This window comes from Garra rufa, chromosome 24 (genome assembly GCF_049309525.1).
Source record: "Garra rufa chromosome 24, GarRuf1.0, whole genome shotgun sequence".
Taxonomy (NCBI): domain Eukaryota; kingdom Metazoa; phylum Chordata; class Actinopteri; order Cypriniformes; family Cyprinidae; genus Garra; species Garra rufa.
In genome coordinates this window covers 8,425,637-8,452,715 of record NC_133384.1, presented here as the reverse complement: position 1 = coordinate 8,452,715, position 27,079 = coordinate 8,425,637, and the positions used below count along the sequence as shown (strand labels likewise).

Sequence of the window (27,079 nt, the reverse complement as noted above, 5' to 3'; positions counted from 1 at the left end):
AATCATTATGAAATTAAGTAAAGATCATGTTCCATGAAGATTTTTTGTAAAATTCCTACTATAAATATACCAAAATGTAATTTTTATTAGTAATATGCATTGTTAAGAACTTAATTTGGACAACTTTAAAGGTGATTTTCTCAGTATTTCGATTTTTTTTGCACCCTCAGATTCCAGATTTTCAAATAGATGTATCTCGGCCAAATATTGTCCTATCCTAACAAACCATACATCAATAGAAAGCTTATTTATTGAGCTTTCATATGATGTATACACCTCAGTTTTGTAAAATTTAACCTTATGACTGGTTTTGTGGTCCTGAGTCACATATTATCTGTGACAAAGTACAGTAAATTTAATTTTGTCTTTTTATTGGACATTAATCAAAATGTGAAATCAAATCTTCAAATTATTTTTTTTTTTTATTTTTTTTATTTTGTACAATACAATGCTGTGATGCTTAAACTCACTTACAGCATAAAAAGGAATGTTTTATTTTTCATTTATTTGGATAGAATGGTAATTTTTACATCAGTCATTGGTCATATGATTGACCATAAATTTAATATCAATATATTTAATATCAATTAATTTAATATCATAAATTTAATATTTAATTTTAATATCAATGCATCCCTAATTAAAACATCTGGAATTTTTAGATCATACTAGATCCTGCTAGATTTTTATTTATTTATTTTTTTTTAATATATATATATATATATATATATATATGCATTTGTAGATCAGAACACACAAAATGTTGTTCTCGCAAGCATTTTCCTAATTTACATACTATTTACACCTAATAGTATGATAGATGGCCATAACCCAGTACTGTCAGATTATTTACTCAAATGTATGCATTTTCCAATAAATCAGTATGCTAACTGGAATACAGCCTATGCATCACATTAAGTCTCCTTTACTAGGTCACTTGACAATTAACTGTCAAAGATATTTCAGGAATGTTTGGAATTCGGTTTATATACGTCATTATACATGTTCCATTGAGTGAAAGCAGACTTGTACAGTCAACTGGCACTTTCTGAATGGTTTTAGCATCAGCAGAGTGTCCGTCTCTTGAGTGATGGCCCATCTGTTCTTACCCGCTGTCTTTAATTGAATAACAGTGCAATCAGGATCCATTTACGCCAAGCAATTAGACCCTGCCTTGTTTGCCGCGAACGCCGGTCATGTGATGTGATCTCGTTACCGGAGTCGTGTTTCCGCAGGACTCCGCGTCTAAGTAATTTTCTGAGATGTCACGCGCCTCGCGCTGTTGGCAGAGAGAAGACGCCGGTCATTTTAGAAGTTGACACTCCGAAACCTCGCCGTCACCTCCGTGCCCTCTATCAAGATGCTAATGAGTTAACATTCAACACCTCCCACCAATCACAGCAGACCAGCTGATGAAGTCGTTACAGACGCGTTGCTGTGGAAGTGTGCCATTGTGTTGGGATGAGGATAATTGACAGTTCTGATTAGTTATTAACTAAAGTATCAGGTGTGTGACAATTTACAAGCCCAAGATTCATTCAAGGACAGGACGACAAGGACAAATTGCTAACGAAAAATGTGGCAATTTATGAAAAGACTCATGCGGCCACACTTTAATTATATTATAGGAGGCCACGGAAAAAATGTTATACAGTTAATATTTAGACTAATATTTAGGAACCAGTTCTAAATTGTAACCGAGTTATAATAATAATAATTATTATTTTATTTTAAAATAATACTGCAATCTAATATTTCATATAATATTTATTTTTAAATGTCCATTAACTTTAAATTGTCAAAAACTAATATTTTAGAGCCAGTTCATTTTCATAATTGACACAATAATAACTACAATAACACAGCACTAATAATAATAATAATAATAATAACAACATTTTTAATATTTAATATAATATTTATTTTTAAATTCCCATTAGCTAATATTTAGAAATAAATAGTAACCCAGTAATAATAATAATAATTATTATTATTATTTTATTTTTAAATCTTCAAAAACTAATATTTTAAAGCCACTAATAATTTTCATAATTGACACAATAATAACCAGAATAACACAGCATTAATAATAATAATAATAATAATAATAATAATAATAATAATAATAATAATAATACATTTTCATTTCAAAATAAAGTTTTTAATACAATATTTATAACATTTAATAATATAATAATATTTATAACATTAACTAATATTTAGAAACCAGTTATAAATAGTAACCCAGTAATAATTTTTATAATTGACACAATAACTACAATAACACAGCATTAATAATAATAATAATAATAATAATAATAATAATAATAATATAATTTAATTTATTAATACAAATTTTCATATAATATTAATAATATTTAATATAATGCCCATTAACTAATATTTTAAAGCCAGTTCAAAATAGTAACCCAGTTATAATAATAATAATAATAATAATAATAATAATAATAATAATACAATTTAATTTATAAATAAAATGTTTAATATAATATTTATAATATTTAATATTATATTTATTTTTAATATTTAGAAAAGTTCTAAATAATAATAATAATAACATTTTAAAATAAATTTTAAAATATAATATGTATAATATTTAATATATTTTAAAATGTCCATTAACTAATATTTAGAAACCAGTTTTAAATAGTAACCCAGTAGTAATAATAATAATAATAATAATAATAAATACAATTTAATTTATAAATAAAATGTTTAATATAATATTTATAATATTTAATATTATATTTATTTTTAAATGCCCATTAACTAATATTTAGAAACAGTTCTAAATAATAATAATAATAATAATAATAATAATAATAATAATAATAATAATAATAAAATTTAATTTAAAAATAAATTAAAAAATATGTATAATATTTAATATATTTTTACATTTCCATTAACTAATATTTAGAAACCAGTTCTAAATAGTAACCCTGTAGTAATAATAATAATAATAATAATAATAATAATAATAATAATAATAATAATAATAATAATAATAATAACAATAAAAAATTCATGTTCAAAAAATTATTTGGAAGCATTTATAATAATAATAATAATAATAATAATAATAATAATAATAATATTATAATATTTTGTGAATAAAATTTATTTTTCTCAATAACTATACTATACTATAATACTATAATAATACTCAAAAACTAAATTATTGTCAATGTCACTATTATTCTTCTTCTTATTATTAGAATTATTATTAAACCTAGTGTGGCCTCCTTTCATAACCTTTATGAACTTAACTTTTTGGTGGGCTTGGCATTCATTTCATAAATCAACATCAAATTTGGTCTGAAAAGGTTGTGCATTTTTTATGGCTTATAAACAGCTTCTCTGAAAATCCCTTTATAGTCGTCACTGGCTAAATTTGAACACTCATTTCATCCATTTGCACCTTCCTTTTATCATTTTGCATTTCGTACCACAGCTGACCTTGGATGTTGTGAATGACCAATAATATGGATGAGCTTTTAGTCAGATTGGGTGAAGCAGTTTAGGCGAATTGACTTGGCCGGATTGAGGCTTTTTCTATTGCAATAAAGCTACCTAATTTATTCTGCGCCATGCCCCGCGTCCCCTTTGTCCTTCTGGAGGGTAGCAGAGTGTTTAGCAGTGTCCCATTCTGCTCTTTCTGTGGCCTTACACAGAATCTAAGCTTCTGTAGCTTTGCTCTCATTCTTCATCTGGAGAATGTGGGTATAGAAAGTTGCAGACGTGTTCAAGAAGAAACCACTCGAGAGAGAGAGACATACTGTCAATACGTCCTTGAGGAACAATGGAAAACCACCTTAAATGGATGCTACATGCTGGGGAATAAAAGACAACTTCTGCATAAACACCTTGAGGGAAACTTGTTAAGATATGAGAGAAATCTGAAGGATGCAGAGGACACAACTGAGGATTACAGGCTACAGCTGCTCAAAAACAACCGGCAAGTCTTTAAGGGATAGTTCAGCCAAAAATAAAAATTTGCTGTTAATTTACTAACCTTAGACCTTAGGTTACTTTTTTTTTTTTTGAGTGGAAGAGTAAAGAAGATTTTTAGCTAAAATCGTGCTCCTTTGTGATTCATACATGGCAACCCAGAGACACACTTTAAGAGTCAAAAAAGCATATCAGGCAACATAAAATTAATACCCGTGGCTCCTGATGATATATCAAGGTCTTATGGAGTGAAACGATCAGTTTGTGCAAGAAACTGGACATTATTTACAACATTATTACCTGTAATCCAGAGCCTCATGCGAACAGGGAAATCTGATTCTTTTCTGCAAACTGGCTCAGTTCACTAGTTGTTTACGTAATCACTCAATGACGTAACATATACACAATTATATTATTAAAGCACCCAATTCTTCGAGTTTTCGGTTCAGAGAAGCGCATATCAGCGGCTCATCGGTCCTCGGTGAACTGATTCATCTAGTTCACTAAAATGAATTAAATTAATGATTCGTTTGTAAATACTGTTTTACAGTATTATTACTGGATTACAAGTAATAATGATGTAAATAATGTTTAGTTTCTTGCACAAACTGATCGTTTGGCTTCATAAGACCTCAGCATATCAGAAGGTTCAAACGCTCACTGATGCAAAAAATGCATTAAGTCTGAGTCAAACTGTTTCCTCAGTTCAGTGACTGTTGGAGGAACTGGAGCACTGAATCAGTTCATTCATCATAGATTCACATACGCTGCTATTTTAGCTCATTTTGAGTCGGAGTGACTGTCAGGCATCTGAAAGTGAATTTCGATTGAGTAACTTGTAGATCTGTGCTGCTCGAGCTGTGAACTGTTTCAGATGGTTCAGTCCGATTTGGCGAACTGATTCATCTAGTTCACTAAAAAGAATCAGTTCAAACGAGTCGTTTGTGAACCGGACATCACTCCGAACTGTTTTCATGAGGCTCTGGATTACAGGCAATAATGATGTAAATAATGTTTAGTTTCTTGCACAAACTGATCGTTTCGCTTCATAAGACCTTAGCATAGCATCAGAGGCCACTGGAATTAATTTTGTTGTATCTTTTCAGTTGAAGTCAAAAGTTTACATACACCAAAATAACAGGGATCATACAAAATGCATGTTATTTTTTATTTAGTACTGACCTGAAGAAGATACTTCACATAAAATACGTTTACAAACAGTCCACAAGAGAAAATAATAGTTGAATTTATAAAATTTGCCCTGTTCAAAAGTTTACATACGCTTGATTCTTAATACTGTGTTGTTACCTGAATGATCTACAGCTGTGTTTTTTTTTTTGTTTTGTTTTTTTTGACAATTGTTCATGAGTCCCTTGTTTGTCCTGAATGGTTAAACTGCACGCTGTTCTTCAGAAAAATCCTTCAGGTCCCACAAATTCTTGTTTTTTTAGCATTTTTGTGTATTTGAACACTTTCCAACAATGACTGTATGATTTTGAGATCCATCTTTTTACACTGAGGACAACTGAAGGACTCATACGCAACTATTACGTTCAAACACTCACTGATGCTAAAGAAGGAAAAACCATTCATTAAGCCGGGGGGTGAAAACTTTTGGAATTTGAAGATCAAAGTAAATTTAACCAATTTTGTCCTCTGGGGGACATGTACGTATCTTCTGAAGCTTCTGAAGGGCAGTACTAAATGAAAAAAAAAATTAGGTAAAAATAAGAAAAAAGTACACATCTTCACTCTGTTCAAAAGTTTTCACCCCTCGGCTCTTAATGCATCGTTTTCCCTCAGTTGTCCTAAGTGTGAAAAGATGTATCTCAAAATCATACAGTCATTGTTGGAAAGGGTTTAAATACATAAAACAATGCTAAAAAAACAAATAATTTGTGGGACCTGAAAGACTTTTCTCAAAAACAGCAAGCAGTTCAACAAACAAGGGACTCGTGAACAAATATCACTTAACAAAAAAAAAAAAAAAAAAAAAAAAAAACACAGCAGTGGATCATTCAGGTAACAACACAGTATTAAGAATCAAGGGAATGTAAACTTTTTAACTTTTTATAAATTCAACTATTGTTTTCTTTAAAATCTTTTATGTCAAATATCTTATTCAGGTCAGTAGTAGATATAAAATATCATGCATTTTCCTCTTATTTTGGTAAAATAATCAACATTTGTATGTAAACTGTAAATGCTTTTTTGACTCTCAAAGTGAGGGCTGTCATTGACCTCCATTTTATGAATCACCAAGGACCACGGTTTCAGCTAGAAATCTTCTTTACTGTTCCACTGAAGGAAAAATAGTCACCTATGGTCATCTTGGAAGGCCTGAGTGCGAGTAAATGAACAATTTTCATTTTTGGGTGAACTGTCCCTTTAAGAACAACACTGCGAGGAAGGAAAAGATTAAAAAACACAGTGTATAGAACGAGTCAACAAGTATAAAATGAATTCAGTGTAGACAATGTGGCTTTGTAGAGCTTTACCTTCTGTCTCTGGCACTGAAAGGCACCACATGGATTCCTAGCGGCCCACCGCCATTGGACACCTCAACCAGCTTTAACATTTCACTAGGGACAGTGACAAATGAGGCCAATGAGAGGAGGAACAAAACAGAAGCAACCAAGTAAACAAAGAAATGGCAATACAAAAAAAGTTTTGAGCATGACAAAGCGGCTATGAGTAGCTATGAGCTGCTGCGCTGGAAGCTAAAGGCTAGTTTAGATCCAGCCCAGCGTGAGACCATCTATAACCCCAGGGGCCATTAAGACACACGGGTCGATGGAGGACCCAAACAGACACTTCAATTAAGTGATTAGGATCAGATTGAGGCCGGTTCTGTGTTTTTTAACAGTCGGCGAGTGCGCTACACCTGTGAGAGAAAAACATATGGCAAGAGCACATGGGATAAAGAGAGGGCAACAAAAGATGAGCATGTGAACTGATGAGGTGCCGCGGTCTGTTAAATTGTCATCTTTTCCAGACAGTTAAACGCTAGATCACCCAAAAGCTGATAGCTAACTAAAACCTTACTTTAGCTAACCTTTTATAATAAATAGAACTGAAAACAAAAGAATTTTACTCAAATATGAACTAAAATTAAAACAGACATATGTGACCCTGGAGCACAAAACCAGTCTTAAGTAGCACGAGTATATTCATAGCAATAGCCAAAAATCCATTGTATGGGTCAAAATTATCAATGTTTCTTTTTAATGCCAAACATCATGAGGATATTAAGTAAAGATCATGTTCCATGAAGATATTTAGTACATTTCCTACTGTAAATATGTCAAAACTTAATTTTGATTAGTAATATGCAGTGCTAAGAACTTTATTTTGACAACTTTAAAAGCAATTTTTTCAATATTTAGATTTTTTTTTTGCACTCTCAGATTGTTTCAAAATTGTTGTATCTCAACCAAATATTGTCCTATCCTAAACCATACATCAATGGAAAGCGTATTTATTCAGTTTCTTTCAATATAACAAAAAGTACACTTATGACTGGTTTTGTGGTCCAGAGTCACATATAAAAATAAAAATTGTAAAATAAGTCTTAGTAGACAAAATAAATAAATACATAAATAAATAAATAAATAAAAACCAGCTTATCTGTTATTGGTCAGCAAAAAATGATAGCTCCGCCCCAAACTCTTACCATTGGTCGAGCTGTTGCTATGCTGGGCTGGTCGAATTCTCAAACAAACAGTGATGTTTTAAAAAAAATGTCACAGAGACACACTTTTTAATTAACCTATAAATTTTACTTAGTCTAAAATTAAGCTTTTATCAAATGAAAAATATGATATATATAAAAAATAAGACTTGTTAGACTTTAATCTGTTCCTCAACAATCCATTTCAGATTATTTGAAATACATTTGAAGTCAAAAGTTTACACACACCTTGCAGAATCTGCAAAATGTTAATTATTTTACTAAAATGAGAGGGATTATACAAAATGCATGTTATTTTTCATTTAGTACTGACCTGAATGAGATATTTCACAAAAAAAACAACATTTAAATATAGTCCACAAGAAAAAAGAATAATAGTTGAGTTTATAAAAAATTACCCCGTTCAAAAGTTTACACCCCCTTGATTCTTTTTTTTTTTCTTTTGATAGATGTTCATGAGTCCCTTGTTTGTCCTGAACAGTCAAACTGTCTGCTGTTCTTCAGAAAAATATTTTAAGTCCCACAAGTTATTTAGTTTTTCCAACAATGACTGTATGATTTTGAGACCCATCTTGTCACATTTAGGACAACTAAGGCACTCATATGCAACTATTACAGAAGGTTCAAACGCTCACTGATGCTCCAGAAGGAAAAACCATGCATTAAGAGCCGGGGGTGAAAACTTTTAAACAGAATCAAGATTTTTTTCTTCTCATCTTGCCTGAATGTCATTTTTTTTAAATATAGTACTGCCCTTCAGAAGCTACAAAGGATACTTCCATGTTTCCCAGAAGATAAAATAAATCAAATTGACCCTGATCTTCAAATTCCAAAAGTTTTCACCCCCCAGCCCATGCATGGGTTTTCCTTCTGAAGAATCAACCTTCTGTGTTTGAAGCTTCTGTAATAGTTGTATTGTCCCTCAGTTGTCCCCAGTGTAAAAATATGGATCTCAAAACCATACAGTCATTGTTGGAAAGGGTTCAAATACACAAAAATGATGAAAAACCAAAGAATTTGTGGGACCTGAAGGATTTTTCAGAAAAACTGTTCAGAACAAACAAGGGACTCATAAACAACTATCACTAAACAAAAAAAACACAGCTGTGGATCATTCAGGTAACAACACAGTATTAAGAATCAAGTGTATGTAAACTTTTGAACGGGGTTATTTTTATAAATGCAACTATTATTTTCTCTTGTGGACTATATGTAAACATCTTTTATGTGAAATATCTTATTCAGATCAGTACTACATAAAAAAATAGCATGCATTTTGTATGATCCCTCTTATTTTGGTAAATTAATTAACATTTTGCAGATTCTGCAAACTTTTGACATCAACTGTATAGCATATTGTGTTGTGTGGACTATTTTTATAATACCCTTCAAGACACTGAGGTGGTTGTGAGAAAGACAGAAAGCAGATCCCAAATATTTTGTTGGTACTCCAGTGAGGACTTACTCAAGTGAAGCTGATTCCAGACAGGAATCTGCCCGTCCCACCGGCTCTATCCTGCCGTTATTCCCGTTTCCTGTTCTCTCCTCGTCTTCTTCTTCCTCGTCCTGTGGAGCAGTGAAGAAACACACTGTGAGTTGATGGTTCTACCTCACATCGCACATAAAGCAGTCGATCGCTGGCCCGCTCTAATCTAATTGAGTGACAGATGAGCGTAATGGCTGCTGTTTTAAATCAGGGTGACTGCGAGAGGACGGCCGTGACATCAGAGCGATGGCTGTAATCGATTATTCATATTCAATCAATCAGTCTGGGCTCAGGTCTGCTGCTAATCGGATAAGGAAAGAGCTGAGTGGACGCGCATTTGTTTCTTTCGCTATCCTTATCTAATTTCCATCTCTCTGTCTTTCTATCTTTCTATTTCTCAACCTCTTGACACATTTGATATGTGCAGATGTCATTTACAATTCTTGGAAAAATGTAGAACAATAAGGTCTTGTCAAATAATGGAGGCTGGACTCACATCAAACATATTGACAGATCGACCACAAACAGCATGTCATCTTTGAACTGTTTAGTCATGCTGAATAGGAAACAAAGGCCCGTTTAACTTTTTTTTTTTAAGATTGATTTATGTAATGGATTTACTAAACTAAAATGAACTAAAACTAAAATGAAATAAAATAAAAATACTACTACCTTAATGATATTAAAATAACACTAGAAAAAAAGGTAATTTGTAAATAAATAAATAAATACACAAAACATTTTTTGTCATGTAGTTGTCAAGTCAATATTTCTCATTTATTTTCTTTCCATTAAGTATTTAAGTAAATAAATGAATAAATAAAGTACTAAAACTTTAACTAATATATAAAAAATAAATAAATAATAACATAAAAAATAAATAAATAACAGATAAATAACTACACAAATAATTTCTCTAGACATATTTTAAAAACTAAAATTAACTAAAACTAAAATGAAATAAAATAAAAAATACGACTACCTTAATTATATAAAAATAACAATAGAAAAAAGATTAATTTGAAAATAAATAAATATATTAAAAAAAATGTCATGTAGTTGTCAAGGCAATATTTCTCATTTATTTTCTTTCCATGAAGTATTTAAGTAAATAAAAGAATAAATAAATTAATAAATAAATAAATAACATAAAATATTAATAAATAATAGAAACATAACTAAACAAATAATCAATCTAGACATATTTTAAACAATAAAATTAACTAAAACTAAAATGAAATAAAATAAAAATACGATTACCTTAATGATATAAAAATAACACTAGAAAAAAAAGGTAATTTGTAAATAAATAAATAAATACATAAAACATTTTTTGTCATGTAGTTGTCAAGGCAATATTTCTCATTTATTTTCTTTCCATGAAGTATTTAAGTAAATGAATGAATGAATAAATAAATAAATAAAGTACTAAAACTTTAACTAATATATAAAAAATAAATAAATAATAACATAAAAAAATAAATAAATAATAGATAAATAACTACACAAATAATTTATCTAGACATATTTTAAAAACTAAAATTAACTAAAACTAAAATGAAATAAAATAAAAATACGACTACCTTAATTATATAAAAATAACAATAGAAAAAAGATTAATTTGAAAATAAATAAATATATTAAAAAAATGTCATGTAGTTGTCAAGGCAATATTTCTCATTTATTTTCTTTCCATGAAGTATTTAAGTAAATAAAAGAATAAATGAATAAATAAATAAATAAATAAATAAATAAATAAATAAAGTACTATTTTTTTTACTAAAATATAAATAAATAAATAACATAAAATATTAATAAATAATAGAAAAATAACTAAACAAATAATCAATCTAGACAGATTTTAAACAATAAAATTAACTAAAACTAAAATGAAATAAAATAAAATTACTACTACCTTAATGATATAAAAATAACACTAGAAAAAAAGGTAATTTGTAAATAAATAAATAAATACATAAAACATTTTTTGTCATGTAGTTGTCGAGGCAATATTTCTCATTTATTTTCTTTCCATTAAGTATTTAAGTAAATAAATGAATAAATGAATAAATAAGTAAATAAATAAATAAATAAAGTACTAAAACTTTAACTAATATATAAAAAATAATAACATAAAAAATAAATAAATATTAGATAAATAACTACACAAATAATCAATCTAGACATATTTTAAAAACTAAAATTAACTAAAACTAAACTAAAATAAAATAAAAATACGATTACCTTAATTATATAAAAATAACAATAGAAAAAAAGATTCATTTGAAAATAAATAAATATATTTTAAAAAATGTCATGTAGTTGTCAAGGCAATATTTCTCATTTTTATTTCGTTTTCCATGCAGAAAATAAATAAATAAGTACTAAAATTTTTACTAAAATATAAATAAATAAATAAATAAATAACATAAAATATTAATAAATAATAGAAAAATAACTAAACAAATAATCAATCTAGACATATTTTAAACAATAAAATTAACTAAAACTAAAATGAAATAAAATAAAATTACTACTACCTTAATGATATAAAAATAACACTAGAAAAACGGTTTATTTATAAATAATTAATTACTTTTCCATGAAGTATATAAATAAATTATTTAATGAATAAATAAGTACTAAAACTTTAACTAAAATATGAATAAATAAATAATAACAAAATATAAACAAATAATAGATAACTATACAAATAATCAACAAAAAATACTACTATCGAATTAATATGACAATAATACTTAAAGTTTTTGTTACTATTTGTAAAAAAAAAAAATGAATAAATGAAATATTTTGTGTCAGTATTCAAGGCAATATTTCTCATTTTCATTTAGTTTTCCACATTGCATTTTAAAAAAAATTGTATATAGTTACTAAAACTTAAAATACAAACAAACAAGCAAATAAATAAATAAATAATTTTTAAATACATAAATATTTACATAAATGCATGATAACGCAGATGTAAACGGGACCAAAAATTAACAGCAGCTCTGAAACGGAGTTTATCCGATGACAAGTGAATATATTCCACACATTAATTCCTCTCGAACCCTCGGCTGTGGATCATTTCCAAAGCCAAGTGAGTGTCTAGACACGGAGCGAGATTCTGCAATGGTTTGTTAGCCACGGATATTAATATTCCAGCGGTCTCACCCTTAACCTTCCCCTCTCAACAAAATGTCAAGCACATCTAAATAAGCGCTTCTCCGTCTTTATATGGAAATGCATTCAGTCTTTTCAGACAGTCACCCTCCAGCACACGCATCCGCCGGTCTGAAGAGGATGACTGGAGTCCTATTTTCATCTGTCTGTATTTTTTTATTGTTGTAGAGGTTAAAGAACGAGTGGAGGTCATGAAAATTTTATTAGCAAACCTCGGGAAAAGGCGGCAGCAGGTCCGTTACCTTATTCTGCTGAAAATCAGTCAATTGCCTCTCCAAACACAGTCAATGGTTTCGCTACTCGCCGCCCAATACAATGATTTTGTTATGTGGAAATAGCTGGATTTTTGTCTTCGTATCGCAGTGTTGGGGTGGAAGAAATCCTAAGTATATTTGATCCAGGATATTCAATCAAACCTTGTCATCTACAGCACTAAATTAAGAATTATTGCATCAATTTGGGTCAGATTTCCTAAATTTCCGGTATATACGTCTCTCTGTTTTTCAAGTAATATATCTGAATGTTAGAGCAAGATGGTAGAAAAGACTGCATCAAAATGCAGAAAATTAACAAGACAATATTTACATGATATTATGTGACAATATGTTAACATAAAATATGAAAAAATTTCTGCAGAAGAATATATACAGTAACATCAAAGAAAGAGTAAAGATCAGAAAAAGAAAAAATATATATATTTTTTAACTTCGCATTGAATTATTTCCCCCCAATTTCATTGTTTATGCAATGCCATTAAAAAAATAATAAAATAAAATAAAATCTTGTCTTGTCAATATCTACAATATTTTCTAGATCAGTGAAGCAGGAGAAAGAGTTCATAAAAAAGGGTTCATATTTAAACCAAAAAATAAGTATGTTTTTATTTTATATTTATTTCATTGTTAATGCAACGTCAAAAAAAAAAAACTTGTCTTTTTAATATTTATAATAATTACAAGATCAGAATTAATACATGCTTTAAAAAAAATATGTATTAAAAGTAAGTTTTTTTTTTTTTTTACTTTGCATTGCATTATTTTATCCCTAATTTCATTGTTTATGCAACGTTATTACAAAAAAATGTCTTTTCAATATTTACAAGATCAGAATTTATTTAATTTTGGGCATCCTGTCTTGTCAATATTTACAATATTTACTAGATCAGGAGAAAGAGTTAAAAGGGTCATATTTAAACCAAAAAATAAGAATAAAATATACATGCTTAAAAAAAGTGTTTTTATTTATTTTATTTCATTTATTTATTTGTATTTTATGTCATTACATTTTATTTCTGCATTGCATTGCATTGCACTTCCCCTAATTTATTTAGTTATTTATTTGTTTATTTATTTAGTTATTTATTTATAAAAAAAAGTATTTTTAATATTTATAATATTTATTACATCAGAAAAGCGGGAGAAAGAAAAAAAAGTCATATTTTAAAAATGTCATATTTAACCCCAAAATAGAAAATAAAAACAAAAGTTACATGCTAAATTGATTTATTTATCTTTTTTTTACTTTATAATTATTATAATTATAATTATTATTAATATTATTATTATTATTATTATTATTATTATTATTATTATTATTATTGTAACATTATTATTCTTGTAACATTACTATCTAATTTCATTGAGGGAAGAAGACAAACTCATTCAAATAAAAATACATATATTTGAAGTTATTTGATTTTGCGTTATCCGGACATTTTAACTTAGTATTTAAAGTGCATTTCAATACTACATTCTATGATTCTTATAGGTTAAATGCTTTCCTTTTTTCCTTGTCATGTTTAGACAACAAAGCAAGCCAGGACTGCTCCTGATGTCGCTTAAAACAAAGTGGGAACATAATGAACGTAAAAAAGAGGAAAAATAAATAAATATATAAATATGTTGAGTAGTTGGAGAAGTGAAAGTTTCATGAGATGTGAATGCAGCTGTGCTGGAGTGTCTCCATTCAGCTGTGAATTCTGCCGTCTGCAGCCAGAGAATGAGCTTATTAGCAACCAGAGATAAATCGGAGCGGCGAGGGCCGTCACGTCGGACCCCATGAGCCGGTCCAGGCGGTTGAAGAGAGCAGAAAGCGCTCCCTGTCACAAAGTCACTCGCACAGAACACAAAGTGTCACTTTGCGGCGGTAATGACGGACGCAGAAAACGAGGCTGGATGCCAGACGCTCAATTGTCCGGTTCTGAACACCTGCCAGACGCCAGCGCCGATGAAAAACTCCCGCATCAGCCCGCCACAGGGGGAAAAGGTCATTTACTGGGCGTCCCAGAGGCGAAGATCGACATCAGCTGTAAGGGATGAATCCACCGCTGTCATTCGGGTGCTTTAGGGGTCTGCTGAGTGTTTGTGTGCGTTCGTGAGCTTGGGTGCAGGCCAGAAGCCACTCAGTGCAGCAGTTACAGGAAGCCAGAGGTTACAAAGCTGGCGATTAGACAGACAGTGCATTAGATTATTGTTCCTGGCAGACGCAGGAGGTCGGTCACATTGAGAGACTGCTGGCTTGCGAGGAGCTGGAGGGAGAAAGTTTTCCACGGGGAACTTGGATTATAGGAGGAAACGGATGATATATCCAGAACGCTGGATGGAAGCCAAACAGAGGCCCGCGTGATCCTACGGATGCCTCGCTGGAGGGCTCAAAGGTCACGTCTGGGGAGACAACCAGCGTCTGACCTCCAGAATAACCAGATGAAATCAGGAAGGTGACGGTGGTGTGATATGACAGTTAGTGACAGGAGTGGAGGTCTGGCCTCTAGCATTGGGTCTAAGGTCGAATTTACACACAGAGATTGTACGAGTTTTTATAAAAACTACCTCACTCTCAGCCTCCGTTCGTCTGATGCATACTAGGAAGTGGTGGACGAACTACACAAATCAAGTACTTAAGTAAAAGTACAGAAAAAAAAAAATTATATAAAATGCATCCTATTTTTTAATCAGTACTGGGAAAATAATAGTTGAATTTATTAAAAAAAAAAGGCCCTGTTCAAAAGTTTACATACCCTTGAGCCTTAATACCACTGTTCTTTAGAAAAATCCTTCAGGTCCCACAAATTCTTTGGTTTTCAGCATTTTTGTGTCTTTCAAGTCTTTCCAACAATGACTGTATGATTTTGAGATCCATCTTTTCAATCTGAAGACAACTGAGGGACTCATATGCAACTATTACAGAAGTTTCAAATGCTCTCTGATGCTGCAGAAGGAAAAGCGATGCATTAAGAGCCGGGGGTGAAAACTTTTGAACAGAATGGAGATGTGTACGTTTTTCTTATTTTGCCTAAACATCATATTTTTTTCGTTAAGTACTGCCCTTCAGAAGCTACAGAAGATGTTTTCCAGAAGACAAAATAAGTTCACCCTGATCTTCAAATTCCAAAAGTTTTCACCCCCCTCGGCTCTTAAAGCATGTTTTTTTTTTTTTTTTTTTTTCCTTCTGAAGTATGAGTCAGCGTTTGAAACTTCTGTAATAGTTGCATATGAGTCTCTCAGTTGTCCTCAGTGTGAAAAGATGGATCTCAAAATCAAACAGTCATTGTTGGAAAGGGTTCAAATACACAAAAATGCTAAAAAACCAAAGAATGTGTGGGACCTGACAAACTTTTCTGAAGAACAACAGGCAGATTAACTGTTCTGGATAAACAAGGGACTCATAAACAACTATCACTAAACAAAACAAAACAAAAAAACAGTTGTGGATCATTCGGGTAACAACACAGTATTAATAATCAAGTGTATGTAAACTTTTGAACAGGGTCATTTTTCAAATTCAACAATTATTTTCTCTTGCGGACTATATGTAAACATCTTTTATTTGAAATATCTTATTCAGGTCAGTACTAAATAAAAAATAACATGCATTTTGTATGATCCCTCTTATTTTTGCAGATTCTGCAAGGTGTATGTAAATTTAGCATTTCATTGACCAACATTTTAATCAAAGTTTTGAAAATTGAGCCACTTAGTAGTAATGACCCTACATATTTAAGTGAAAAACTGCATATTTTACTTGGACTTGACTTTTAATTCTAATTGGACTGGACTTTATGTGAAACTGTTAAAAAAGCAAACACAATTATGTTCCGATCTCCTCACTAATGCTCTCAGGAACAGAGATAATGTGAAGAATATCTTAAAATCTATACACAAACATACGGCTCTGCATTTTTAACCCAGAACTGACCGAAGGGCTATTTTCTTGTCCAACAAAAAGTGCTGGAAATGTGCCGTAAAGAAAATATAAGGAAGCGGGCCATTTGTAGTTGAGTCTTTCAAACAATGATTGTCCAAATATTTACAACCTCAAATAATAGTGACCTAACTCCAGTTCCTGACTACGTACAAAAGTTGGTAATTACTTACAGTGAAACACGCCCAAAAACAACACGGAAAAAGCCAAACATAACAAATGAGACCGGCATGAGAAATACTATGGCTGTCCAAAACTTCTTGTGTCTGGTTGGAGGTACTAGTGACCCTTATGAGGAGCCGTTGGGGTCAATAGGTGATACATAACTGGAAACCAATGAGTATGTCTGATGTGGAGCATTTGAGATAATAAAGAAATGGAAAAACCAAGATTAGGAACCCATGCATTCCTATGCAAAAAGTAGAAGTCGAAGAAAAACCTAATCAGAAACCATAAAGTCAAAGACATAGAAGTTGAATAAGAAGTTGAAGAGGCAGAAATCAAAGACATAGAAGTTGAAGAGGCAGAAATCAAAGACGTAGAAGTTGAAGAAAAAGTTGAATAAGTTGAAGTCAAAGAAAAAGTTGAAGAGGCAAAAGCCATGGAAGTCGTCAAAGAAAAAAGCTGAAAAAGTAGAAGTAAAAAAAAAAACCTAGTCAGAAACCATAGAAGAAAATTCTAGGCATAAACTATAAAAAAGTCGAAGAAGTAGAAGTCAAAGAAAAACCAAGGCAGAAACCATAAAATAAGTCGAAGACTTAGAAGTTGAAGATGAAGTCAAAGAGGCAGAAGTTGTAGAAGTAGACGTTGAAGAAAACGTCAAAAAAGTAGAAGTCGAAAAAAAACCTAGTCAGAAACCGTCGAAGAAAAACCTAGGCAGAAATCAAAGAAGAAAACCCTAAGCATAAACCATAAAAGAAGTCGAAGACACAGAAGTTGAAGAAGTCGAAGTTGAAGAAAAAGTCGAAGAAGTAAAAGTCGAAGTCGAAGAAGTAGAAGTCGAAGTCGAAGAAGTAGAAGTCGAAGTCGAAGAAGTAGAAGTCGAAGAAAAACCTAGGCAGAAACTATAAAAGAAGTCTAAAAGTAGAAGTTGAAGAAGAAGTCGAATAAATTGAAGTCAAAGAAAAAGTTGAAGAGGCAAAAGCCATGGAAGAAGTCGAAGAAGCAGAAGTCGAAGAAAAACCTAGGCAGAAACCATAAAATAAGCCAAAGACATAGAAGTTGAAAAAGTCGAAGAGGCAGAAGTCAAAGAAGTATAAGTTGAAGAAAAAGTTGAAGAGGCAAAAGCCATGGAAGTCGTCAAAGAAAAAAGCTGAAAAAGTAGAAGTAAAAAAAAACCTAGTCAGAAACCATAGAAGAAAATTATAGGCATAAACTATAAAAAAAAGTCGAATGAAGTAGAAGTCGAAGAAAAACCTAGGCAGAAACCATAAAATAAGTCGAAGACTTAGAAGTTGAAGATGAAGTCAAAGAGGCAGAAGTTGTAGAAGTAGACGTTGAAGAAAAAGTCAAAAAAGTAGAAGTCGAAAAAAAACCCTAGTCAGAAACCATTGAAGAAAAACCTAGGCAGAAATCATAGAAGAAAACCCTAAGTATAAACCATAAAAGAAGTCGAAGACATAGAAGTTGAAGAAGTCGAAGTTGAAGAAAAAGTCGAAGAAGTAGAAGTCGAAGAAAAACCTAGGCAGAAACTATAAAAGAAGTCTAAAAGTAGAAGTTGAAGAAAAAGTCGAAGAGGCAGAAGTCAAAGAAAAAGTTGAAGAGGCAAAAGCCATGGAAGAAGTCGAAGAAGTCGTCGAAGAATCAGAAGTCGAAGAAAAACCTAGGCAGAAACCATAAAATAAGTCAAAGACATAGAAGTTGAAGTCGAAGAGGCAGAAGTCAAAGAAGTATAAGTTGAAGAAAAAGTTGAATAAATTAAAGTCAAAGAAAAAGTTGAAGAGGCAAAAGCCATGGAAGAAGTCAAAGAAAAAGTCGAAAAGGTAGAAGTCGAAGAAAAACCTAGGCAGAAACCATAAAAGAAGTCGAAGACATAGAAGTTGAAGAAAAAGTCGAAGAAGTAGAAGTCCATAAAAGAAGAGTATCCATACGAACCCATGCATACTCAAAAACCAGAAAGGCCCTACTGTGGGCGCCACAATGCGCCATTATAGTACATCTGTCCCTCATAGGCAACTCCTATTAACTTAATTAGATATTTAAAAGAATTAGACTGATTTAATCGAACGTGACTAGGGTTTTTCACATCTTTCTCTCAAACACAGAGTCATTTCATCCCAGCGTTAAACAAAATCTCCATTACAACAGTCAATGGATCACACTACTCATCATTTTCAAGACGCTTATTTGTATTTGTGTTGGGGAAACAAACGCTAAAAGGACCTAAATGATGACTAAAGTCATTACCGGACATAAAGCTGACCCACTACCATAATCTACTTATACGAACACTATCCCACTGCGCTTGGTTTGTGGCGCTGTTTATTTGGAGTGTCAAATGAAAAAATATAGCCCATTTGGTATAGACATTTCATACACTTATCATGTCACAGGGGATATTAACAGGCAACTGTAAAATCCATTAATGCACCCCTGTAATCAGGCCTCGTAATATGTCTGTCATCTTGTGCATTGATTAAATCTTAGATGAACTTGTTTTTCATCAGAGAATTTTTCATGTCCTCAACACAGATAAAGGAATCGACCCATCAGTACAAACAAACATCAGCAAAGCAACAAAGAGAAGCTATAATTGCAAAAATTAATCTTTATTTCTCATTGTTTAAGAATAAAATGACTTGTTGACTGCAAGTAAATCAAGTTTAATTGTTTTTTACTGCTAAGCACTGTGACCAGTGTTGAAGAAAGTTACTTTAGTGCATTACAATATTGTGTTACTTCCTAAAAAGTTACTTAGTTACTTTTTAATGGAACGTTATGTGTTACGTTACTTTTGCGTTACATTTTCTCATCCGTGCTGTGCTTGCTTGTTTGTTTTCAATGTAGCACATATATATTTTGTGAAAAGTTATGTTTAAAAGTAAAGCATTACAATATTGTGTAACTCCCTAAAAAGTAACTAATTACATTACTTAGTTACTTTTTATTATGGAATTTGATGTGTTACATTACTTTTGTGTTACATTTTCTCATCTGTGCTGTGCTTGCTTGTTTGGTTTAGGGCTGTCCCCGAATAGTCGAAGATTCGATGCATCGATATGCGGAGCCTGATTCGACCACCGATCTCACAGTCGAATCTTCGCGGGTGAAACGAGCATCATACCATTTTGGCAATATGGGGGTGCTCAATGTCTAATTGCACACAGAACTACTGGTTTTGTACGGTTATATTACGTTATATACAGCCTTTGATTATGATAATGCAGTAAAAACAAAAGTGAAAAGAAAGAAGCGTTCAATAAATATTTTAATGTGTTTGTGAATAAATCTAACCACCCCTGTGACAGATTTAATTTTCACTTGCCCTGATCCATGATGAGATGCGGACCATCTTGACTGCAGGGATTAGGCGGCGATCACACCGAACGCGTTTTTGCAATTGGAGGCGCCTCTTTTGAATGGTTTTCTGTTGGCAGTGAGCGTTCTGCGCTCTGTTTATGCGCCCCCCGCGCCTCGCGTTTTTGCAGGAGCGCTCCGAGCGCCTGAAGTTGAAAAAAAAAAATCAACTCTGAGCGGAAAAACGCCCAACGTCATTCGCGTTCCATTGTCCAATCGAATGAATGGAGAGGCGGGCCTTCTGTTGTGATGGTGAAAGTTTACCGTTGCTTCAAAAGTCCGGAGACTGCAAGAAATGGAGGAGAAACCTTTGGTGTCTATCGTGGGTAACCAGGAGCTGTATTATTTAGGGTTTCTGCTAATATGACAGTTTACTTAACAGCAAAAAACTAAGATTTTAGAGCGTTCGCGCTATAATCCTTTGATTTGACTGACAGGACAGCTGTTTCGGTCGTTGCTTAGCAAAAAAGGCAGTGCTGTGCGCCTCGCGTTTTTAGAACTAAAAGACGCGTTCTGTGTTTTTATTTAAACCTAAATAAGTTCGTCTGTCAGTTGGCAGGCAGTTTTGGTCGCTTTATTAAAAGTTGTTGCTGTGTGCAGTGTGTAAAATAAAATAAAAACTGTTTTACCCTCCTGCTGACTATAGTGTCGTGCCCCTCCCAACCCATTCACACACACACATAAGCCTAGATGATTCGACTATCGGTCGACTATAGAAAGATTCGAAAATTCTGATTCGACTATGAAAATTCATAGTCGGGGACAGCCCTAGTTTGGTTTTATGTAAAAAATAAAAAATAAAACATTTAAAAGTTATGTTTAAAGTAGTTAATTACAATATTGCATTACTCCCTAAAAAGTAACTAATTGTGTAACTTAGTTACTTTTAATGGAAGGTGATGTGTTATTAGGGCCCGAGCACTACAGTGCGAGGACCCTATTGGAATTGCTCCGTTTATTATTATTCTTCTTCTTCTTCTCCGAAATGAAAAGTCTTTTTGAGGGCCTAAACATGCCCGAAAACTCACGAAACTTTGCACACGCATCAGACCTGGCGAAAATTTACATCTGATATGGTTTTCAAAAGTGGGTGTGGCAAAATGGCTCGATAGCGCCACCTATAAAATTTCAACAGAGTGCGCCTCGAGCTACGTTTTACGTACATGTACGAAACTCGGTACACATATGTAACACACCAATACCTACAAAAAAGTCTCCTGGTGCAACATCCGAAACCCGACAGGAAGTCCGTTATATTGAATTTCCTGTACGATTTTTGTGCAGTTTTTGCCATTTTCAGGCCTCGTACTTTAACGAACTCCTCCTACAGTTTTTATCCGATCATCTTCAAATTTGCTGAGTGTCATCATAAGGCCTTTGCGATGTTAAATTGCGAAGCTTTAGAGTTTTCGTCGATGGGCGTGTCCGTGGCAGCCTGACAAACTTTGATGTTTATCCATGAAAAACGAAGTTGCTATAACTCAGGCATACGATGTCCGATCTGCCTCAAACTTCACATGTTTGATGACAGTCCGGTCCTGAACACATGTCAGTGCCCAAATTCAGTTATAGTCATAGCGCCACCTGCTGACAACAGGAAATGACATGTTTAACACTGTTACGGACTCCTAGCAACATATTGAAAAGCGTTAACAAGTCGTAAATAGCCTAGCAACATGCTACAAACATGCTAAAAAATGCTAGCAACACTTAGCTAAGAGCTAAAGCATGCTATTAATACAAATACAAAAGGAAATTGCTGTAACTCATGTAAATACTGTTGAATCTGACCCAAACTTAATATTCAACATGCTACAAAAATAATAAAGCATGCTAGCAACACTTAGCTAATATGCTAAAGCATGCTAATAATACAACAAAACAGGAAGTTACTCTAACTCAGGCATACCATGTCCAATTAGCCCCAAACTTAACATGTTTGATAAGAATCCTGGCCTAAACACACGCCCATGCCTGTATTCAGTTATAGTCATAGCGCCACCAGCTGGTAACAGGAAGCCATATGTTTAATACTGTTGTGGATGACTAGCAACATTTTAAAAAAAAATTCAACAACTGTTAAAAAGGGTAGAAACATGCTAGAAACATACTATAACATGTTAGCAACATTTAGCTAAGTGCTAAGTGTTAAAGCATGCTCTTAATGCAATGAAACAGGAAGTTACTGTAACTCAGGCATGCAATGTCCAATCAGCCCCAAACTTCACATGTTTGATAACAGTCGTGACATGAAGATGTCTACATGCCAATATTCAGTTATAGTTATAGCGCCACCTACTGTCAACAGGAAGTGACATGTTTAACACTGTGACACACTATTAGCAACACACTAAAAAAGCCATTGAGTGCTAAACTAGTTCAAAACGTACTCAAACATGCTAGCAACACTTACTTAGTGCTAAAGCATGTTGTTAAAGACATAAAACAGGAAGTTACTGTAACTCAGGCATGCAATGTCCAATCAGCCCCAAACTTCACATGTTTGATAAGACTCCTGGCCTGAAGATATATACATGCCCATATTCAGTTATAGTCACAGCGCCACCTGCTGACAACAGGAAGTGATGTTTAATGGTGTTACGGACTCCTAGCAACATATTAAAAAGCTTTAGCAAGTTTTAAATAGGCTAGCATCATGCTAGAATCATGTTAAAACATGCTAGCAACACTTAGCTAAGAGCTAAAGCATGATATTAATACAAAGAAAAATAAGTGTAACTCATGCATACAGTGTCCAATCTGACCCAAGCTTAATATGTTTGATAAGAGTCCTGGTCTGAACACAAGCCCATGCCCATATTCAGTTATAGTCATAGTGCCACCTGCTGGCAACAGGAAGTCACATGTTTAATACTGTTGTGGATGCCAAGCAACATTTTAAAAATATCAACAAGTGTTAAATAGGGTAGCAACATTCTAGAAGCATGTTAGCAACATTTAGCTAAGTGCTAAAGCATACTCTTAATGCAATGAAACAGGAAGTTACTGTAACTCAGGCATGCAATGTCCAATCAGCCCCAAACTTAATATGTTTGATAAGAGTCCTGGCCTGAATACATTTACATGCCAGTATTTAGTTATAGTCATAGCGCCACCAGCTGGCAACAGCAAATTACTTGTTTTACACTAACTTAAGCATGCAATGTACAATTTGCACCAAACTTGACATGTTTGCCAATAGTCCTGGCCTGAAGACATCTTAAAGCCAATATTTCGTAATAGCGCCACCTGTTGGCAGCAGGATATGTCATGACTTACACTCAAGCATGCCATGTTCAAGCTTCACCAAACTTCATATGTTTCATGAAAGCACTGGCCTGAACACATCTGCATGCCAATATTCAGTTATAGGCATAGCGCCACCAGCTGGCAGCAGGAAGATTGGCACATATCAATGACTTTGACATATTCCTTCTACATTTACTGTGTTAATAGCATAGTCCCCACCATTCGCCACAGATCGGCGGTGAGCCCGAGTGCGAGGGCCCTACCATCGCTGCTTGCAGCTTTAATGTTACTTTTGCGTTTTTCCCATCTGTGCTGTGTTTGCTTATTTGTATTTAATATTTAAAAAAAAATACTTTTTTTGGAAATATACTTTTAAAAGTAATGCATTGCAATATTACGTTACACCCTGAAAAGTAATTAATTGCATTACTTAGTTGCTTTTTATGGAAAGTGATGCCTTACTTTTGCGTTACTTTTTTAAAAATAATTTGTGGTGTTTTTGCTTGTTTGGTTACTTTAGCTATTTTTTATGGAACATAATGTGATGCATTACTTTTGCATTACTTCTTACAATCTGTCCTGCATTTGCTTGTTTGTTTTTAACATGAAAAAAAAAAGTAACATTAAAACATCAAAGTAACTTTGAAAAAGTAACTCAGATATGTTCATGTAATTTAAAAAGTAATGCATTACTTTAGTGGTTACTTGAAAAAAATAGAGAAACTGATTACGTAAATTATGTTACTTGTAATGCGTTACCCTCAATACTGACTGTGACATGGTACAGCAAAAGTAACAAATATCACAGTACTCTATGTGAACCATATTCACATAGTTTAAACAATATGATTGCATTAGCATGGTACACATCCAAAAAACATGGTATTATCAAAGAATGGCCTATTTAACTACATACCAGAGTATTTTTTTGTAAGCAGCAGTAGTGTGATTCTTCTCAAAATCCTCATCCTTTATATTATGACATATATATCAGCTGCAGCATCTCTCCAGCAATTATTATTTGTCTCCTGTGGAAACCGACTCAGCTGTTTGGCGAGAGATGAGAGCTGTGTCAGAACACTGTCAGTTTGCGTGTCGGGCCCACGGATGTGCCTCCTGTGAGCGAAGCGGTAATATTTCTAAGTTTTGAGCTCATGTTCAGACACTTTCATATTCCTCTGTAATAGCACCTGTGGGTCAAGAAGGAAACTACAAAGAGAGCCGTAAATGTTTCGGGGCAGTAAGGAGTGAGTCAGCTTATCTAACGCTTTTATTTCAGACAAAACAAGCTTGGCACTTGAAATGTGATGTGTTTGCCAATTATTAATCCTTTTTACTTATTGATTATGCTGGTTTTAGCAGTTGTTTATAGTCCTGAAAGGCTCATAAAGAGTTAGCATTGTATAAAACTAGAATATCCATATGAAAATGTAATATATGACATTTAGATAGATAGATATCAAGTTAGATGTTTATATGTCTGTGGATATATGTACACTGCCGGCTGCCGCTCAAATGTTTGGGATCAGTACACTGCAAAAAATGCTTTTCTTCCTTAGATTTTGTCTCGTTTCCAGCCAACATATCTAAAAATTCTTAAATCAATAAGGATTTTCTAGACAAGTAAAAATTGTTTTCTTGTTTTCAGAAAAAAAAGTCAAAATTAAGTTCTTAGAACAAGCAAAATAATCTGCCAATGGGGTAAACAAACAGAAAACAAGATTATTTGTCTTACCCCATTGGCAGATTATTTAGCTTGTTTCAAGCCAAAGCGCACTTAATTTTGACTTGTTTTTTCTAGAAAATCCTTTTTTTACTCGTCTAGAAAATCCCTTTTGATTTAAGAATTTTTAGATATTTTGGCTGGAAACAAGACAAAAAATCTAAGTAAGAAAATATTTTTTATGCTTTTTTAAATAATTCTTATATGTTCATGCATATAAGGCTGTATTTACTTGATCAAAAATACACAAAAAAATGTACTATTGTGAAATATTGTTGCAGTTTAAAACAATTGTGTTCTATATTAATATATTTTAAAATATAATGTATTCCTGTGATGCAAAGCTGAATTTTTATCAGCCATTACTTCAGTTTTCAGTGTCACATGATTCTTCAAAAATCATTCTTATATGCTGATTAATTACTGTTATTTATCAGGATTCCTGATGAATAAAAGGTTAAAAAGAACAGCATTTATTCAAAATATAAATCTTTTCTAACAATATAAACATTTGCTATCACTTTTTATCAATTTAACACATATGAAATGACATGTTCCCCCATTATTAACCCTTTTTACTTATTGATTTTTCTGTTTTTAGCTGTTTTTTTATAGTCTTGAAAGGCTAGCATTGCATAAAACTAACATATCCATATGAAAATGTAATATATGACATATTGTTCCATATGAAGATAGACAGATATATATCAAAATAGATGTTTATGTGTAAGTGGATATATGTACACTGCTGGTCAAAAATTAAGATTAAGATTATTATTATTATTATTTTTAATTCTTATATTCTCATCAGTGCTGCATTTACTTGATGAAAAATACAGAAAACTGTGAAATATTATTACAGTTTAAAATAATGGTGTTCTATATTAATATATTTAATGTATTTTGATATGATGCATGACACATGATTCTTTGAAAATCATTATTATATGCTGATAAAGTACTGTTATTATCAATGTTGGAAACAGTTGTGCTGCTTACTTTTTATTTTTATTTTTATTTTTTTTGGGAAATTGAATCACTTTTTTCAGGACTTTTGACAAATAAAAGGTTAAAAATAACAGCATTTATTCAAAATATAAATCTTACAATATAAGTCTTTGCTATCGCCTTTTATCAATTTAATACATCCTTGCTGAATAAAAACATTATTTAAAAAAAAAAGAAGAAAGAATAAAAATGTACTGACCCTAAACTTTTAGATGGAAGTTTATATTGTTACAAAAGACAATAAAACATAAAAATAAAAATCAACTTTTCATTTGTTAAAGAATCCTGGGGGAAAAAAAAAAAAAAAAAAAAAATAACAGGTTCCAGCTAAATATTAAGCAGCACAACTGTTTTCAACAATATAACAATAAATCAGCATATTAGAATGACTTCTGAAGGATATGACACTGAAGACTGGAGTAATGATGCTGAAAATTCCGCTTTGTATCACAATAATAAATTACATTTTAAAATATATTTACATATAAAACAGTTATTTTAAATTAAAATAATATTTCACAATATTATGTTTTTTCTGTATTTTGGTATCAAATAAATGAGCATAAGAAACAACTACAAAACCATTAAAAATCGTACTGATCCCAAACTTTTGAGCACCAGAGTGTATATATTTACATATGTGTAATACATTTTAAATTTGTTTAATTTTTCCAAACAAAACAAAAACAAAACACCATAAGACGAGCCAGAAACAAGACACAAACAGAGCGGCCTAACTTGGCAAATGACAAACAGCACATCTGACTGCTCATAAACAAACCAGGCAGCAGTTGAAACCTGGCATCCTGTAATCCAATGAGCAAAGTTTTATTTGCGCCACTGTATTTCAGCTCTGATTTTCCTTCGCTTAAATCAACAAAGACACCAGAGCCTTTAAACCTGTCTCGCCTTTGTTTTTTAAGACAGCACTAATGGTGTATAAAAGTTTGGCTCGGCCGAGGATTACTTTGAGCAAATTAAAGGCAAACAGGTTCTTAATGCTATTAAGTAAATTAAATCAGATACGTGAGCTAATTCACATTTGTCTAGA

The 27,079-nt window shown here is 32.2% G+C and overlaps 1 protein-coding gene across 1 annotated transcript in view; it reads right to left on the bottom strand.

Moving 5' to 3' along the window:
• pard3aa (par-3 family cell polarity regulator alpha, a) overlaps nucleotides 1-27,079 on the bottom strand; it is a 233,055-nt gene that overhangs the window by 121,811 nt on the left and 84,165 nt on the right. The window contains exons 9-10 of the mRNA XM_073830324.1: nucleotides 9,129-9,229; nucleotides 6,471-6,554 (exon numbers count right to left, since the gene is read on the bottom strand). Coding sequence (XP_073686425.1) covers nucleotides 6,471-6,554; nucleotides 9,129-9,229 — 185 coding nt within the window. The remainder of the gene's footprint in view (nucleotides 1-6,470; nucleotides 6,555-9,128; nucleotides 9,230-27,079) is intronic.